General features: G+C 46.4%; 1 protein-coding gene across 1 annotated transcript in view; it reads right to left on the bottom strand.

Annotated features, from left to right (window-relative positions):
- TOR3A (torsin family 3 member A) overlaps positions 1-18,977 on the bottom strand; it is a 192,717-nt gene that overhangs the window by 129,496 nt on the left and 44,244 nt on the right. Inside the window, exon 2 of the mRNA XM_069642460.1 lies at positions 2,269-2,379. Coding sequence (XP_069498561.1) covers positions 2,269-2,379 — 111 coding nt within the window. The remainder of the gene's footprint in view (positions 1-2,268; positions 2,380-18,977) is intronic.

Raw genomic sequence — 18,977 nt, forward strand, 5'->3', positions numbered from 1 at the left:
GTTGAAGGTCTGAATGGTTTGGATATTCTGTGGGAGAGAGTTCCAAAGCTGGGCGGCTAATACTGGGAAGCTGGAACCTCCTGCTCTTTTCAGATTATATCTGGGCACCACCAGGCATGGTGTGTTGGAAGATCTGGTGGTTGTATTGGATACCTTCCAAGTGAACTTGTCTGTGAGGCGGGGGGGCTTGGTGGTTAAGCGCTTTATGAGTGAGGCAAATAGTTTTCAGGGCAATTTTGTCCTGTATAGAGAGCCACCTGTGGTGCTTTCTTGTATCTGATGATTGCTCTCTTTTGGGGATATTCAGCGTGGCTCTGAGCGCGTTATTTTGCATAATCTGTAGTTTTTTTAAGATGGTTTTGTTCGCTCCTAGATAAAGACTGTTGCAATAATCCAATTTGGATTGTATGAGCGCTCTCGCCAGGGTGAGGCAGCTAGCGGATGATAGTAGCGGTCTACAGGCTCTGATTAACTTGCCAGTGTAGGCTGTGGCCGATGAAGTCATGTTGATGTGCTTAGTTAGGTTAGACTGGGCGTCAAAGTAGAAACCTAGAGTTTTTACATGTTTGGCAATAGGTATGCTATTCCCATCGATGACTATGTTTGTATAGTGAGGACTTAGCTTAAGGATATTGTTGGATGATCCGACTAGGAGTAATTCCGTCTTGTCATCATTCAGGCATAAGCCATGTGTGGCCATCCATGCCTGAATGATGATGTAGACTTCATTAATCCGCGCGACGTCTATATCATAGGTTCCTGAAAGGGGTAGGAGTATCTGGGTGTCATCTGCATAATTTATGTAGGGGACACCCAGACGGTCCAATTTGTCAAATAGTGGCTTTGTAAAAATGTTGTACAAAGTGGGTGAGACGCAGGAGCCTTGAGGGACTCCGCAGGTGATGGGGATGGGGTCAGCAGCTGCTGAGGGTGAGAACACGCGCATAGTTCTGTTTGCGAGGAAAGATTGGATCCAGGCAACTGCAGAACTGGAGAAATGGGCCGCTGAGGATAGGTGGTTACAGAGTATGGAGTGATCCACCAGATCAAAAGCCGCAGAAAGGTCAAGTAGAAGTAGGATGGCCATCTTTCCTTTGTCTTTTAATTCATCAATCTGACTTTTGAGGTCGACAAGAGCAGTTTCTGTTCCGTGCCGAGGTCTGAAGCCAGATTGACGGGTGGTAAGTAGTTTGTGGGCTTCCAGATAATCTTGTATTTGCAAGTAGGCTATTCTGTCCAGAATTTTCAATAGAAAGGGGACTGTCGTAATAGGTCTATAGTTGGTGGGTATAGCTGGGTCAAAGGTCTGTTTTTTTTAATAGTGGTAGAACCCAGGACTGTTTAAGGTTACTTGGGACAGAATTGTTAGAGAAGGAGGAGTTTACAAGTTTAGTGATAAATGGGGCGAGGTCTCTGGCGGCATCTTTTATAATCTGGGCAGGGCAACTGTCACCCTTACAATTTGATGGTTTGAGAGAAGCAATGATTTTCTGGACTTCAGGAATGGTGACTTTTTTGAATGAGAAACCTGAGTTAGAGTGAGAGGTAAGGGTGGGAGCAGGTGTGGTGACTGTTAGTTGGGATCTTTTGTCCGCTATTTTAGTCTGTAGTCCTTTGATTTTGTTAGATAGGGCATTTTGAATGACGGTACACCAGGCTTTGTCCTTGGTGCATGTAACTGGCGGTGGGTTAGGGTTCTCTAATTCTCTTAGAATGTTGAATAATTCTTTAGTACTGGAGCTGGCTTGGGCTATTCTGTCATTATAAGTTTCTTATAAGTTTCTCAGAGTGACCAACCAGCTCCATCCCAGACGAGAACAAGAGAGATGCCGGTGAACCCAGAGTGACCAACCAGCTCAAGCCCAGAGGAGAACAAGAGAGAGGCTGATAAACCTAGAAAGACAAACCAGCCCTAACCCAAAGGCGTGTTAAATACTTCAATGACCCAAGAACGAGGCGCAGAAGACCTAGAAAAGAATGGAAGAGTTGCAAAGAGAGAGGGTGTAACATTAATGGATGGGGCAGGGACTGGCACAAAGGAAGCAATGCAGCAGGGAGAGGTTCAGAGGCAGTGCAAGAATTTGGGGTGCATAGAGAGAGACCGGGGCCAATCGACAAGAAGATAAAGAGAGGTGGCAAGGTAAGGGTGCAGATGCAGTGGAAGAGAGAGGGGGAACAGTGGGAGAGGGGTGAAGAGGGAACACGAGGGGGATGGAGAGCTGCAGCGGGAGCGATGCAGAGGGGAGAGGGGCTGGGCACCCACATTACCTGTCATGTTGTGGGACACCTTGCAGTCCCGGGGGTCACAGTCCCACACACTGCAGTACCAACTGGTCAGCATCTCGAGGTAGACCTGTCCCACCAGCGGCAGCGTCCAGCCTGTGAAGAGAAGAATGCAGCAGTGACTGAGGAGGAGGGGGGTGGTGACGCCTATGCACGGGAGACCCTGGCCACAGACCCCCAGCAGGCACCAGGCAGCTGCTGGCTGCTGTACCCGCCGGAAACTCTCTGCAGACATATCACAGCTGCCCCAAAATGCCTCCTAAGTGGCATGCCCCTCAAGCAAAGGTGCCCCTGGCCCCTGGGGCACCCACTAACACCCCGCAAACCCCATGTGCAGTGTGCACCAGACAGACGCCTGGCACATGCCCAGAAATGCAGCCTTATCCGGCCCAAACGCACAAGACACACCAGAAGCACAGCAGACATCCCCAGAGATTCCCCTATACACCGTGCAATACATTATAGCTGTCCCCCTATAGAGCGACCCCCCAAAGTCATAAACCCTCCCCAGGAACTGCACGTGACGAGGGCGTTGGGAAAGCTGCAGAGAAGATGAACAGGAAGTCACGTGAACACACCATTCAGGAAGAACCTGTGAGGCGTTGCTCAGTGCACCGACCCTGTGCGCAGGATCACACGAGTCTAACATAAAACACCATGTGCAAGTGGCCTCAAAGAAAGGAAAGTAAGCGGTGTCCCTGCGAATATAGCACTTGTGAGATTCAGCACAGGATTCGGCGCTATTAGAGGTCAGTGGTGCATGTGTTCGACCCTGGACACCCGTTTCTGGTTGTGGCACTATTGGGTCACCAGTGACACAGTGACAGACTACAGGTCCTCCCTGGATTAAGGTGTGTTTAGCTTCAGGGTGTTGGCGCTGTGTTAACTGCAGGTCAATGTTAATGGTATGTGGAAGCACATGGGTATGTAAGCGGCGTGCATGCCAGGGCATCGGCTGGTGAGGGCTGCCAGGGCATCGGCTGGTGAGGGCATGCCAGGGCATCGGCTGGTGAGGGTTGCCAGGGCATCGGCTGGTGAGGGCATGCCAGGGCATCGGCTGGGGGCTGCCAGGGCATCGGCTGGTGAGGGCATGCCAGGGCATCGGCTGGTGAGGGCATGCCATGGCATCGGCTGGTGAGGGCTGCCAGGGCATCGGCTGGTGAGGGCATGCCAGGGCATCGGCTGGTGAGGGCTGCCAGGGCATCGGCTGGTGAGGGCATGCCAGGGCATCGGCTGGTGAGGGCTGCCAGGGCATCGGCTGGTGAGGGCTGCCAGGGCATCGGCTGGTGAGGGCTGTCAGGACATCTGGTGGTGAGGGCTGTCAGGACATCTGGTGGTTGCGCAAGGGAGCAGAAAAACACGTCTGATACTCATAAGGGAGAAGAAAATCAGGTCTGATACTCACAAGGGAGCATAAAAGCAGGTCTGATACTCAGAGGGGAAAAGAAACGCAGGTCTGATAGTCACAAGGGAAAAGAAACGTAGGTCTGATACCCACAAGGGAGCAGAAGCAGGTCTGATACAAGGGAGCGGAAAAGCAGGTCTGATACTCACAAGGGAGCAGAAAAACACGCCTGATACTCATAAGGGAGCGGAAAAGCAGGTCTGATACTCACAAGGGAGCAGAAAAGCAGGCTGATACAAGAGAGCAGAAAACGAGGTGTGATACTCACAAGGGGGCGAAAAGCAGGTCTGAAACTCACAAGGGGAAAGAAACGCAGGTCTGATACTCACAAGGGAGCCGAAAAGCAGGTCTGATACTCACAAGGGGGCAGAAAAGCAGGTCTGAAACTCACAAGGGAAAAGAAACACAGGCCTAAAACTCACAAGGGAAAAGAAACGCAGGCCTGAAACTCACAACGGAAAAGAAACACAGGCCTGAAACTCACAAGGGAAAAGAAACGCAGGCCTGAAACTCACAACGGAAAAGAAGCGCAGGCCTGAAACTCACAAGGAAAAAGAAACGCAGGCCAGAAACTCACAACGGAAAAGAAACACAGGCCTGAAACTCACAAGGGAAAAGAAATGCAGGCCTGAAACTCACAACGGAAAAGAAACGCAGGCCTGAAACTCACAAGGGAAAAGAAACGCAGGCCTGAAACTCACAACGGAAACGAAACGGAGGCCTGAAACTCACAAGGGAAAAGAAATGCAGGTCTAAAACTAACAAGGGAGCAGAGAAGCAGGTCTGGCGCTCACAACGGAAAAGAAACAGAGGCCTGAAACTCACAAGGGAAAAGAAACGCAGGCCTGAAACTCAAAACGGAAAAGAAACACAGGTCTGACGCTCACAACGGAAAAGAAATGCAGGCCTTAAACTCACAAGGGAAAAGAAATGCAGGCCTGAAACTCACAACGGAAAAGAAACGCAGGCCTGAAACTCACAACGGAAAAGAAACGCATGCCTGAAACTCACAACGGAAAAGAAACGGAGGCCTGAAACTCACAAGGGAAAAGAAATGCAGGTCTAAAACTAACAAGGGAGCAGAGAAGCAGGTCTGGCGCTCACAACGGAAAAGAAACGGAGGCCTGAAACTCACAAGGGAAAAGAAACACAGGCCTGAAACTCAAAACGGAAAAGAAACACAGGTCTGACGCTCACAACGGAAAAGAAACGCAGGCCTTAAACTCACAAGGGAAAAGAAACGCAGGCCTGAAACTCACAATGGAAAAGAAACGCAGGCCTGAAACTCACAAGGGAACAGAAAAGTAGGCTGATACTCACGAGGGAAAAGAAACACTGGCCTGAAACTCACAAGGGCAAAGAAACGCAGGTGTGATACTCACAAGAACAGAAAAGTAGGTCTGATACTCCTATAGGAAAAGAAACGCAGGTCTGATACTCACAAGGGAGCAGAAAAGCAGGCTGATACTCACAAGGGAGCAGAAACCGAGGTGTGATACTCACAAAGTAAAAGAAACGCAGACCTGATGCTCCCAAGAGAAAAGAAACACAGCTCTTATACTCACAAGGGAGCCAAAACGCAGGTCTGATACTCCCATGGGAGCAGAAAAGCAGGTCTGATACTCACAAGGGGGCAGACAAGCAGGTCTGAAACTCACAAGGGAAAAGAAACGCAGGCCTGAAACTCACAAGGGAAAAGAAATGCAGGCCTGAAACTAACAACGGAAAAGAAACGTAGGCCTGAAACTCACAACGGAAAAGAAACACAGGCCTGAAACTCACAAGGGAAATAAACGCATGTCTGATACTCACAACGGAAAAGAAACGCAGGTCTGAAACTCACAACGGAAAAGAAACACAGGCCTGAAACTCACAAGGGAAAAGAAACGCAGGCCTGAAACTCACAACGGAAAAGAAAAGCAGGCCTGAAACTCACAAGGGAGAAGAAACGCAGGCCTGAAACCCACAAGGGAAAAGAAACGCAGGCCTGAAACTCACAACTGAGCAGAAAAGCAGGTCTGACGCTCACAACGGAAAAGAAACGCAGGCCTGAAATTCACAAGGGAAAATAAACGCAGACCTGAAACTCACAACGGAAAAGAAACACAGGTCTTGTCAAACTGGATATTAAATTATGCCTCCTATTGTACCGGTTGTATGTATATTGGCCTACGCCAAGTTGCTTAAAACTGTACGCGAATAACTCTCTACGGCAAGGTCTTGACCTTAAAAATTGATGTAGGCCGCCATCTGGAATCAAACCGCCATTTTAGGTTCTCTTGCTGTGTAAAAGTCACCTTGTACATCAAAATGGTGGACGATGCCTGTTAGGGAGAATTCTCTCTTTAGGCTGAATTTCCTAACCTAGTGAGTCCACCAGCAGCTTTGCTGGATTTCTGGAGTTTGTTTGTTTCTCCTGCCAAGAGTGAGACTCTTTTTTTCTCCCACTCTTGGACATGATTTATGGTGTTCCTTTGACTGTTAATGTGTTTTATGGGCTATGGGTCCTTTACTCCATAGGGTCTCATGTGTTTTTACTATGTGTGTTACACAGCACCCTCTGTGCAGTGACACAGGGGTGTCATAGTGACATCCCACCATAGACTCCATACCCTGGGACTGACTACTGTCTCCCAGGGCATGTAAAGTCACCATTGGCTTTACTAGTCCCAAATTATTAACAGAAACCAGTACAAACCATCATATTGTGGACGTACTGGTCGGGGCAATTCGATTTCCCCAGGGTCTGTTAGTCGAGGGGGCACGTCTCCGTCCCCCCTGATCGAGTTTTGGCTGGTGGCAGTGGATACTACTTTTTATATTTGACCGCGAATATATTCCTATGGGATTTTCCCATTGTTCGAGGCTACCAACTTTAATTATTTAATTCTCATAGCCTCGAACATACCGCCGGTTTATTTATTTAATATTAATTCGCCGGTTGGTATTTTTTGCCAGGACTCGATTCTAAAATGGTGTTTGTGTTCTCTTCTGAGACTCCAACCCAAGTCGAGCCCTTTGTTTCACTTTTTGGCAGGCTTCTCCACAGAAACCTCCAAAAGTGGTGCCACTCTGTCTGGGTACCACAGAGGGTGTGGGAGGGGGTTTAGGCACCCTGGACTGACTTACCTTGGTAACTCAAGTCGCACTCTTGTGTGATTGGCCCAAGTGGTGTGCCGGCCGGCTCACCACTTAGCATGTTTGATTGACAGCTAGGCTGAGTGAATGGGGGTGTGCTGCATAAAAGCAGGGCTTTGGGGACTGGAACTTCAGAAGTCGCCACAGGACCTGAGAATCCGACGAGGGAGAAGCTGAGCCGACCTACCATGACGACACCACCGGTGGAGCCCTGTGGAACCGACTCACCACTTCCCGACGACAGAGAAGATCTCCCTGCTGGAGAGGCTTCTTCCCCTGACTGGTGGGCACAACCAGTTTACCTTCTTCATTTCGCACCCCAGACTGGCTTGTGGTCGAATTGCCCGTTGCAAGCACCCCCGGCAACCGGATAGCCACTTACCACTGGACCGCGAACCAAAGGACTGCTCCTTTTACCTGAGAAACTCTGCGGCTGGTTTCTTCCCTGGTAGTGCAACGGACTCCTGTTTTCCTTCCCGGCAAGATCCTCTCTTCCCCCGGATGAAGCACCGACTTGCATCCGCTGCAAGGAACAACTGCCCCCGCTGGAGTATTCTCACCACTTTAAGGTACCGTGTCCACCAGGCCTCCCTTTCTAAAGATTGCTACAAGGTAATAATAACCCCTTAACCTTCTGGACTGGGCTGGCCGCCTTGACCCTCTAACTGGTCCCTTTCTTTGGTCCAACTCCTTTTAGAACCGTTTCAAGACTTTTGTGCACTGCAACCGTGTGACCTTGGACACATTTCGTTTGATCCTCTTAAAGTGGATCCAGCCTACTGAACTCTAACTTCACGGTTTTACTTTGCCTTCCTCTCTTGTTGTGTTCGTGAAAAAGTGTTGGGATCTGTTTCAATTTATTCTCTGCTTTTCTCTCCCTTTTTAAAACGAATTATTAGAGTGCCATCTGCGTTAAGCGCTCACCGCTGTCTGAAAATAAGTGGAGCTTTACTTAAGACTTGTCTAATATTCTTCTAAGGGAGTGTATATCTTTTAGTGACCGTGTTTTTGAATTGCTTACTATTAGTGCCTGTGTGATTTTCTAGATGTGGTTTTAAATAAATAATTATATCTCTTTTACACCAAGCCCTGGTCAGTGTTTACTTGTTCCACTATGTTCTTTTGACCTATTGTGAATACTCTGTATACTGGCTAACTCTTCTTGAGGGAAGTCTGAATGCTCAGCCACAGCTACCAAGTGAATCTGTGTGGTACGGACTGCTACCAAGTGGGTTTACTGCCAAACACCTGTGGTCTTAAATCTTTTGCAGTGGTCCCAGAGGGAACTGCACAGGTTTCTGCCTAACAATGCCATTCCGAATAGAATCTAGGTCGACATGACCCCTGTACAGCTAATGTATAACTTGCCTACAGGCCACTTGTTAGGGTCGTGAACTGAGACCTTGGCCTACTGTTGACCTGCATGTAAATGGATTACCTGTATCAACGGAACTGATCTATGCGCATACTGATGTATGTATTAGAAGATTGACCTGGCAGAGACCCTAGACCAGTAATACATTCATGGAATGGTTAACCCGCGAAGGGGTTGGACAACAGGCTGGAGAAATGTATAAAAGCCTGAATGTCCCAATGTACAGTCTCTCACTGAATACATCGAACCCCGTTGAAGTTCGTTGTGTTGTACTGAGGACCGATAGCTATCTGATCTGTCATTTGACTTTGTCATTGCTTGACCTTAAAATAAAGTACTTTGTATGTTCCTTTGTAACCGGTGTTTGGTGTGTTTCCTTTGGGTTTCCCGGCCTCATATTATTTCCCCTTTTCACAGTTGGCGCCCGAATAGGGACCCTCAAGATTGATGCCGGACCATTGAAGGTTGACGCATGCTATTGGACCGGGATCGGACAGTGTGATACTACGGGCCCGACTAAACGAGACGCGACACCTCTACAGCGCTGCACGATCCGATCCTTGGACGATAGCCGTGCGGTCTGAGACGGCATCTTGACGAGGGTCCACTTTTTGAGGCGGGCAGATTTGCCGAAATCACCAAACACAAGGTAAAATTTGTTAAATAAGTTCTTTGATAAACCGTACGGTCCTCCTTAGATTTGGTCAGGTGAGTCGTGACCCGACTCTTAATTTAACCCTGACAATTTGGATTTGGCGCATTGTATCTGCAGACACAATTATTGACCAGGTAACACCAAGTTTTTGAGAAATGCCTGGGAAATTGTCTAGCTGCTTTAGGGCATTATTCCGCAGCGATCGACAATCTTTGGAATTTAGCTGCCTGGCACCACAGGAGGGGTCGCTGGCGTTTACTATGTATTGTAAACATGGCATTGGATGTGTAGTATTTAATGATATTTGGCACAGACAAACCAGACATGCCTCCGAACTTCAGTCCCCAATCAATGGTAGTTTTGAGATCCCTCGTATTGAATACTTAGAGTCGGTCTTGCTAAAGAAAAAGACCAGACCCGCAGCATTTGATGTTTTAAAGAATTGGAAAAAAGAAGCGTTGCAGCAGCTTAAGAGTAGGGAAAAACATGCGCGCCGTCATAAAACGAACGCTGAAAAGGCGTTGTTATATGATCAGGACAAACAGTCTGAGTCAGTTAGGAATATGGATAGGGCTTTCTCACTCGGTAGTCAGAAAATCTATCCTTCTAAAGACCTTCATGTTTCTGACGAGTTTCTCGACAAACTGTTAAACAAGCGAAGGCCTGGTGCCTCTGCACCACCTCCGTATGATCCTCTTCCTGTTGCTTTGCCTCTTCCTGCTGTTATTCCTGCTCTCCCTGCTCAACCTGTTGCTCCTATTCTTCCGGCTGTTGTTCCTCCACCTGCTCTACTACCTCTTCCCATTGCACCAGTAATAACACCTCCATTGAATCTGCCTGCACCTCCACTCCCGAGTGGTTCTGTACTGACTATAGTTGATTGGGGTCGAAGGTTGTTACTCGTAATACTGTCCCGACAGATAAAAAAGCGGGATTTGTTTGCATGGGCTAAGTATTGTATGGAGAGAGATGATCGAGCTAATGTTTTTGCCACACTGTCTAATATGGATAATTTTCCTGAGAAAAATGTTTTTATTGAAGGTTTAGGGATTCATTTATGCGTAATGTTGGGTAAATTAAATAATGTGGATCTCCCACAGGGGCTGAGGGATCTGAATACTTTAGCACTATCAAGAGATACTGTGGAGAAAGTACATGAGCATGTCGAGAGGTTGTTTGAGTATAGGAGAGATTTGGAGAAGTTACGGAATGAGGATGACGAAGAGGAGAGTATGTATGTACAGAAACGATTTCTTCCGTGTCGTAAATGGGCATCTGAGGAAGCACAAATTTGTACAAAAGATGCGATTAGATGGATTTCGGATTTATCGATAACTCCGGTTGAGGTATATGACACATACAGTCAATATACGCTAGAAATGCAGAGGAAGGTGATTCAGGTAATGGTAGAGTACCTGCAGTATGAATGTGTGAGGAAGAAGGTTAGTTGTCCCACAGAGTTACTGGGTATTTACAAGAGAGCTTTTTCACTTGACACTTCTTCGACTGCTTTAGCGCTCGACTTAGCTCTGTTGCTTAGCAAGCGTTCGGAGTTGCCTACTTCTCAGTTGCCTATGAGAGAGGTTCCTCCGACATTTGTCCCAAAAGTTGAGATTGCCGCTAATGCTGCAGCAGGTATAGCTGCTGTGGACATTCCTGCACATTATGTATCGCTGTTTGTTCACGTCCCGTTTTCACGACAGGAAGTGAACTCTATTCCAGATATTAGGAAAAATCCGACAGGATTCTATAAAGAGATAGAGTCCGTCTTGCAGTCCTCAGTGTTCACCCTAGGCGATATTGACTTGTTATTCCCTGTACTCCTGCCCGTAGATTTGTGGAAGCAGGTTAGAACAATAGATGATGCACCTGGGTTGGGAGATACGTGGGCTAATATAACTAGGCTTGACGGGGAAAGGCCAGCTGGTGAGAGACCACCTCAGGTGATACTCACTTTGCCTGACAGAATCATTGCGAAATTAAAAACTATAATTCACGAAAAAAGAATTATTTGGGACAAGCTTACGGCCTGTGTCCAAGGAAAGTCTGAGGGTGCCACTGAGTTCTTTAATCGGTTCGAACAAGTATTCTCGGACTTTAGTGGACAGAATTTAGGCACAGAATCTGGGAAAAGGTTATTTGTAGACAAATTTGTGCATGGATTGCTGCCTGACATCCAGTCACAGATTATGTCTTCCGAGAGCGCTTGGCAGGCGAAATCCCAATCAGAAGTACTGCACATGGCTCAGTACTACGAGAACCGTGTCAATAATGAAAAAGGCCCCATAGGAGGTAGTTCGCAGATTAGAGGTCAGTATGTCCCACAAGGGAATGTGCCCTTAGGTCCTTTGAACATTAACCAGTGTGCCTATTGTCGCCAGGAGGGTCATTGGCGTGCACAATGCCCCGTCCTTCGACAGAGGTCGAATAACACATTTGGGAGTATGGGTAGACGACCCAGAGGTCACCCCAGGGTGGGGGACCCTGGTAGAGGTCAGTTTTCACAGGATCCTCAGCAATCTTTTTCACAGGACAATCAGACCTCGAGTGTGGATACTAGAAACACATTCGATCACCCTTCTTCTGCTTACCTCTCTGAGGAGCTTCCTTCTGATGATATTCTGTTTCGTTAGGATTGCCCGGAGCAGGGTTTGGAACCTACACCTATTCCCGTTAGTCAGAAAGGCCCCTACGTTGAAATGGTAGTGGGAAATAGGAAACATCAGTTCTTGATAGACACTGGAGCACAGAAGTGCTCCATTGATCATTCTCGGGTTCCAAACATTCCACTGTCAGGGCAAACCAATGTCTCCGTAGGGTTTTCTTGCACACCAGTCATTTGTCCGGTTTCTTCGCCGGTACCTATTTCTTTGGGTCCCTTTACGGACCATTGTCCATTTCTTTTGACTTCGAATTGTGGAGAGAATTTGTTGGGGTTGAATCTGTTGAAGGAATTAAATGCGGTAATTCATTGTTCATCTGATGGAGTGCGTTTGACGATTTCACCACAGCGGTTTTCTGTTTCACAATTTTTGACTGTGGAGTGTTTGTGGGTGGCTGACGACAATGATGTCGGTGTTCTACAGATTGAGCCTGTTAGAATAGTCTTGAAACATGGTATTAAGCTGCCACATATTCCGCAGTATAAGATCTTGGTTGAAGATGAGCGAGCTTTGAAGAGCATTGTTTCCGATTTTGTGCATCGTGGGGCGATTGAGGAGATTACAGGAAGTTTGTGCAATATTCCGATCCTACCCGTGTACAAAAAAGGCAATAATGCTATTCCATTTCGTTTTATAATGATTTGCGTGCCATCAATAGAGTTGTCACTCCACAATTTCCAATTGTGCCTGATGTGACGATGATATTAACTATGATTCCAGCTACGGCTACTTACTTTAGTGTTGTGGACCTGATTGTTTGTTTGTTTGTTTGTTTTATTTCTAATGCGCTCCAGACCCATAGGTAGAAGGGCGCAGCAGGTAGGATAATGCGAAACTTACATTGTTACAGATTATACAGGATAGAGTAAAAGTTATACATATTATACAAGATACAGTAATGGATATTATAGATATTATACAAGTTATACATATTATACAAGATACAGTAATAGTATACAAATGTGCAGGACCATCATCGTGCAGGTCGATGAGTTACATAGAAGATGGTACGCATAACATATCGTGAGACAGAGGAGAGGGACAAGTGTCAGGTCTGGGAATACTATAAACCTATATCTAGTGGTCGTTGGAGATAAGATATTGGATAACATTCCTTCTGAATAGTGGGTACGGCTGATCTGCTCTTAGATTGTTGGGTAATAGATTCCAGGTTTTAGCCGCCTTCACAGGGAAACTATTCCCACCGACAGTGGTAAGTTTAAATCTAGGTACTACCAGACAGTTAGTGTTGGTAGCTCTAATCGGTCTGATGGAGGTTTTTTTTTGTATTTTGTTCGTGAAGTAGCTTGGGGCGGCGTTGTTAAGAGCTTTATGTGTCAAGGAGATCATTTTTAATTGAATTTTGTGGTTTGTAGATAGCCATTTGTGTTGACGTCTAATGGTGGAGATGTGTGCTCTTTTATTTATGCCAAGCGCTGCTCGCAAAGCATTGTTTTGGAGCGTTTGAAGTTTCTGGATGGTAGATTTGTTGGCGCCACTGTAAAGGGCATTACAGTAGTCGATCCTGGAGAGGATAAGTGCTCTAGCCAAGATCATGCAACTGTCATTAGAGAGGAAAGGCTTGCCTGCTCTTATCAGTTTGCAAGTGTATGCGGTGGTGGAGGCCAAGGATTTTAGTTGTTTGTCGAATGATAGTGTGGAATCCAAGTAGAAACCGAGGGTTTTTACTTCCTTGGAGACCCTGATAGGATTTCCATCAATATTGAAGGAGGAGAATTCCTGACCTAATTTTTTGGTGTTCATATGTGTTCCCAGGATTATCAACTCCGTCTTGTCGTCATTCAAGCACAGGCCATGTGTGGCCATCCATGCTTGAACAACGAGATATACCCTGTTCACCAATTCCGAGTCCTTCCTATGATCCCCAGAAAGCGGGAGGAGAATCTGTGTATCATCTGCATAGTTAGTGTAGGTGATACCCAGAAGGTCTAGATCATCGAACAAGGGTTTGGTGAAGATATTGTATAGGGTAGGCGAGACACAGGAACCCTGGGGAACGCCACATAATATAGGGGTAGGGTCAGCTGCGGCCAAAGGGGAAAAAACTCTCATTGTTCTTTCGCTGAGGAAAGATTCTAGCCACTTGATGGCCTCAGGAGAGAAATGGGCAGCAGAGTCCAGGTGTTTGCAGAGTACCTTGTGATCGACCAAGTCGAATGCTGCTGAGAGATCAAGTAGGAGCAAGAGTGCTGTTCCTCCTCCATCCCTCAGCTCGTCGACCTGCGTCTTTAAATCAATTAAGGCGGTTTCCGTTCCATGAAGTGGACGGAAACCAGATTGTCTTGCTCCTAGGAGCTTATACAAGTCAAGGTGTTTTTGTATCTGAATATAGGCAGCTTTGTCTGATATTTTGAGGAGGAATGGCACAGTGGTAATGGGGCGGTAGTTGGTTGGGATAAGTGGGTCTAAGGTCTGTTTTTTGAGAAGTGGGAGCACCCAGGAATGTTTTAAATTGGCTGGGATAGTGCCTGATGTGAAGGAGGCATTGATTAATTTAGAAATAAATGGTGAGAGGTCTCTGGCAGCGTCTTTTATTAACTGTGCTGGGCAAGTATCGCCCTTGCAGTTAGATGGTTTGAGTGAAAGAATGATTTTTTCTACTTCTAGTGGGGATGTTTTGGAGAAGTGAAATTTGTTGTTTGCCTCTGGTGGGATACTATGTGTAGAGGTATTAGGGGAGTGCTGAAGGTTGAGCATATCTTTTTTTTGTTGTATTTTGGTTTGAAGTGTATTGATTTTATTTGCTAGCGCATTTTGAATATCTGTGCACCAAGTCTTATCCTTGGTAACTAAGTCTGGTGTGGCTATTGGTGACTCTAATTCCTTCAGTATGGCAAAGAGTTCTCTCATGCTAGAATTAGAGTTAGTGATACGTTCATCATAGGAGTTCTTTTTGGCAAGGTTCACTTCTTTTTTAAAGTGAGCGGAGATAGAGGATAGTTTTGCTTTATTTTCGATAGAGGTACATAGTCTCCAGGAATTTTCACTTTTTCTTTTTAGGAGTCGTAAATCTCTCAATTGGGGAGTGAACCATTTGTTAAGGTGCGCTTTAGGTTTGCTTTTTCTAAGTTTGAGCGGGGCGATTTTGTCCAGTGTGTTGAGCATAATCTTGATATATTCTTCAACTAGAGTACTAGGGTCTAGATTGTCAGATAGAGCGTTTAGCGTGGGTAGGATGGCGGGGATTACTTTTTCCGCTGTAATACTCTTTTTGTTTCTGGTTAGACAAGGAGGTGCTAACAATGGGACCGTCGGAGAGGGTCTGGCTGTAGATAGGTTAAAGGTTACGAGAGAGTGATCTGTCCATGATTGGGGAGAGATGGAAGTGATAGAGGCTGTGCAGTTGTAATCTGCTATCCAGTCTAGTGTTCTCCCTTTGGAGTGAGTGGGTCTGTTGACTTTCTGAAACAGGCTTGATGCATTGATGGTATTGGCTATGTCTGAGGCTTGTTTGCCCATAGGGTCATTAAAGCCAAGGTTAAAATCTCCTAATAATAGAAGCTGGGAGGTAGGTTTAAGGTTGTTGGTGATTAGGCTATGCAAGTCCTCGTCGAAGGTACCGAGAGGACCTGGGGGTCTACAAATTAAGTGGATGATGAGGGTTTGTATGTTATTTATCTGGAATTTGACCAAGATATTTTCACAGGATTGTAGGATTTGAGGAGGGGATGTTCTGAGAGAGAGGCTCAATTTGGAGATGATGGCAATTCCACCACCTCGTGTGCCATCCCTATCTTGTCTTGTTATGGTGTAGCCTTCTGGAATGGCTAGCATTAGCGATGGTCCAGCTGCGTTATGTAGCCAGGTCTTGGTTACTGCCAGGAAGTCCAGATTGTGTTCTGTAATGAGGTTGGCTATGTCAAGGGCATGGGCGACAAGGGATCTTGCATTAAGGAGTGCTCCTTTGAGTACTAGCGTCTCTTTAGGCATGTTTGCTTGGCTTGGGGTAGTTAAGTTGGTATCTGAGGTCTTGAACTTTTGTGTTTTGATTGTAGTGACATTTGTTGTTACCGTCTGGTGTGGTTTTTGTGGGTAATTTGTTTTTAGGTTGGTTGATGGTAGGGTTCTTCTAGGTGGTTCATATAGTTGTGTGAGTCTTGCGCGAAGTTTAAGATTTCTGTCTAGTAAGGTGCGTGGGAGGGAGGTGAAGGTTTCATCTCTGGTACTAATATTATTTGGTGAAGAATGCTTTCTTCAGTATTCCTATACACAAGGACAGTAGATATTTGTTCGCGTTCAAATTAGGGGGGCGCTCGTTCACATTTACTCGTGCACCTCAAGGTTACACTGAGAGTCCTAGCATTTATAGTAGGGCCTTGAAAGAACAGCTTGATACTTTTGAATTACCCCCTACTTGTACGCTGCTTCAGTACGTTGACGACTTGCTTTTAGCAGCAGATTCTGAGAGCTCTTGTAAAGAGGGCACTGTATTGTTGCTCATCCATCTAGCTAAGCATGGTCACAAAGCTTTGCTTAAAAAGTTTCAATATTGTTGCCAGGAGGTTGCCTATTTAGGCTACCTCCTGTCAAAGGAGAGAAGAAGATTGACACCTGAAAGAATAAAACACATTTCTGGCATGTCTGTCCCAAGTACACAGAAGGAAGTCAGAACCTTAATAGGTATGGCTTCTTACTGTAGGTTATGGATCCCAAACTTTTCACTAGTGATAAAACCGATGTTGGCTTTGACAAAGAAGGGCATTTCTTCGCCATTGTCATGGAAATTGGAACATCAACAATCATTTGAGCTTCTCAAAACTGCATTATGCTCTGCACCGGTTTTGGGTACACCAAATTACAACAAGGCCTTTGTGTTGTTTGTGCATGAATGTGATGGATGTGCTTTGGCTGTATTAACGCAGGAACATGGAGGGAAGAATAGGCCGTGCGGTTACTACTCTTCCGCCCTTGATCCTGTTGCATGCGCTTTGCCAAGATGTTTGCGAGCTGTCGCTGCTGCTGCCGCGTCTGTAAATCAGAGTGAGGGAATGGTCCTAGGCCATGATCTAACCCTGATGGTGCCTCACTCTGTAGTTGTTCTATTGAACAAAACCCAAAAGCAACACCTCACTTCCGCACGATTGACGAGATATGAATTAATTTTGTTTGCTCACAAATTAGGAGGTGTTGTGTTCTTAATCCGGCTGAACTTCTACCTTTCCCGCAAAATACTGTTTGCGGTGATGATGAGTCACATGACTGCCTGTATGCTACTGAACAAGAAACGAAGGGCAGAATTGATCTTAAGGACACTGCTTTGGATAATGCGCAAGGGGAGCTATTTTGTGATGGCTCCTGTTTGAAACTTCCGGATGGTACATCCACAGCTGCTTATGCAGTCACTACATTAAGCACGGTTGTAGAGACCAAGCGAATTACACATAACTCTGCGCAGGCCACAGAGATTATAGCATTAACCCGAGCTTGTGAGCTTTCCGAAGGGCTAACGGTGAATATATATACTGACAGTCAGTATGCTTTTGGGGTGGCTCACAACTTTGGGAGACTTTGGTCAGAGAGAGGGTTTCTAACTTCACATGGGACCAAGATTCAGCATGGCCCCCTGATAGTACAATTGCTCTCGGTGCTCATGCTCCCTAGTCAGTTAGCGATCATAAAATGCGCAGCGCATTGAAAGATCCCAGACGATGTAGGAAAAGGGAATGCTTTCGCTGATCAGATAGCCGTACAAACTGCCACAGATCTTCGCACAGAAATGTATGCTCTAAGAGAAACTAGGGATGTCTATGTAATGGACGAGGATATTGGGTCTGTGCGGGATATGCAAGCTGATGCCACAATGGAAGAATCTAAGAAATTGGCTGAAGGCTTGGGGAAATTAGATGATGATGGGTGTTGGGTAGACACAGTTGAAGGGAAATGGTTACTTCCTAATGCCTACATAGTCATGATGGTCACTATGGCACACAGTCCCACACATGTGTGTTCTCAACAGATCACGAAAATGTTACAGAAAGTCTGGGTAAATGCTAAGATTTCGAAAACTGCTCCGCATTATGTCCAGAATTGCATGAATTGCCTACAGCACAATGTGGCGAAGGGGATGGTAACTCTAAGGGGTAGCTTTGGGCCTCCTTCTGTCCCGTTTGAAGTGATTCATTTTGATTTTATTGAGATGGAACGGTGCAATAGTTTAAAATATGTCCTTGTGGTCATTTGTGTCTTCAGTAAATGGGTTGAGGCTTTTTCTGTCAAAGATGCTACAGCCATGACCACTGCAAAAATGATGATAAAGGAGCACTTCCCGCGGTTTGGGTTGCCAAGAGTCATTTGGTCGGACAATGGTCCACATTTTGTTGCTGCTGTAATTTTACAAATATGTACGGCACTACATATTGATAAGCGATTTCATTCGGCTAGACATCCTCAAAGTGCCGGGTTGGTAGAGAGACATAATGCTATCCTAAAGAACAAATTCGCTAAGACGTGTGCCGGTACCAAACTAAAATGGCCGGACGCCTTACTGATCGTGTTATTAGCCATGCGCACTACCCCTCATACTAAGACTGGGCTCTCTCCATTTGAGGTGGTGATGGGGAGGCCTGCCAATTGTTGGGGTCTTCTGAAACCTAAAGCACTGAGAAATGTTGAGAATGTATTGCCTTCAGACTACTGTAACCAGTTGACTAAAAATCTGTATTTCATTTATCATCAGGTACGATCAGCTTTACCTGTACGTTATGAGGGCCCAGGACACAACATCCGGCCTGGAAGCTGGGTCCTGGTGAGAGCATACGAGCGGTCTTCTTGCCTCGCGCCTCGCTGGCGGGGACCATTCCAGGTCTTGTTGGTCACCCACACGGCAGTGCGGGTGGCTGGAAAGAAGAACTGGATACATGCGACGCATGTCAAGAAACTTCCTCACCCGACGCCACACATTACAGAAGAAACAGAACCCCTCGCTAGCGCCGCAATCAATGATCCTGAAGCAGCAAATAGCACAGTGAGTGAGTCGGAGAATCTCTCAGAGCCTGTGGGGCTTGGGGAACCATCCATTTTGTCTCCACACTCTTTGGAAAAGTAATTTACGGAAACCATTGGTTTGAATTCTGCAACTTCCGTTGCCTCTGATATGTTGCTTCCCTCAGGGAGTGACGTTACCTTATTTCTGGATCAAACAGTACCGGGAACCACCAGATATAATCTTCGGCGGAGAAAAGTGACCTACGGCATGGTTCGACTGTGCATTCAAAAGAAGGAAAGAATCATCAATGGCTTGCTTTTGCCCAAATTTTGAGAAAGAGGGCTCTGTCGGCTAGGGTTGGGGAAGGACTAAGAAGCCTCGTGACCAGGAGGTCGCCAGCAACGAACATTGGAGTTTCCATACGAAGACTACGATGCCTGCCACCGCTACTGCCCGTATTGGACTTGTAAATAAGGGGGTGACCAACTTGGACAATGAACAATGTGCCTGGG

Source organism: Ambystoma mexicanum, chromosome 1q, assembly GCF_040938575.1.
Source record: "Ambystoma mexicanum isolate Mex_15411 chromosome 1q, UKY_AmexF1_1, whole genome shotgun sequence".
In the NCBI taxonomy this organism is placed as follows: Eukaryota; Metazoa; Chordata; class Amphibia; order Caudata; family Ambystomatidae; genus Ambystoma; species Ambystoma mexicanum.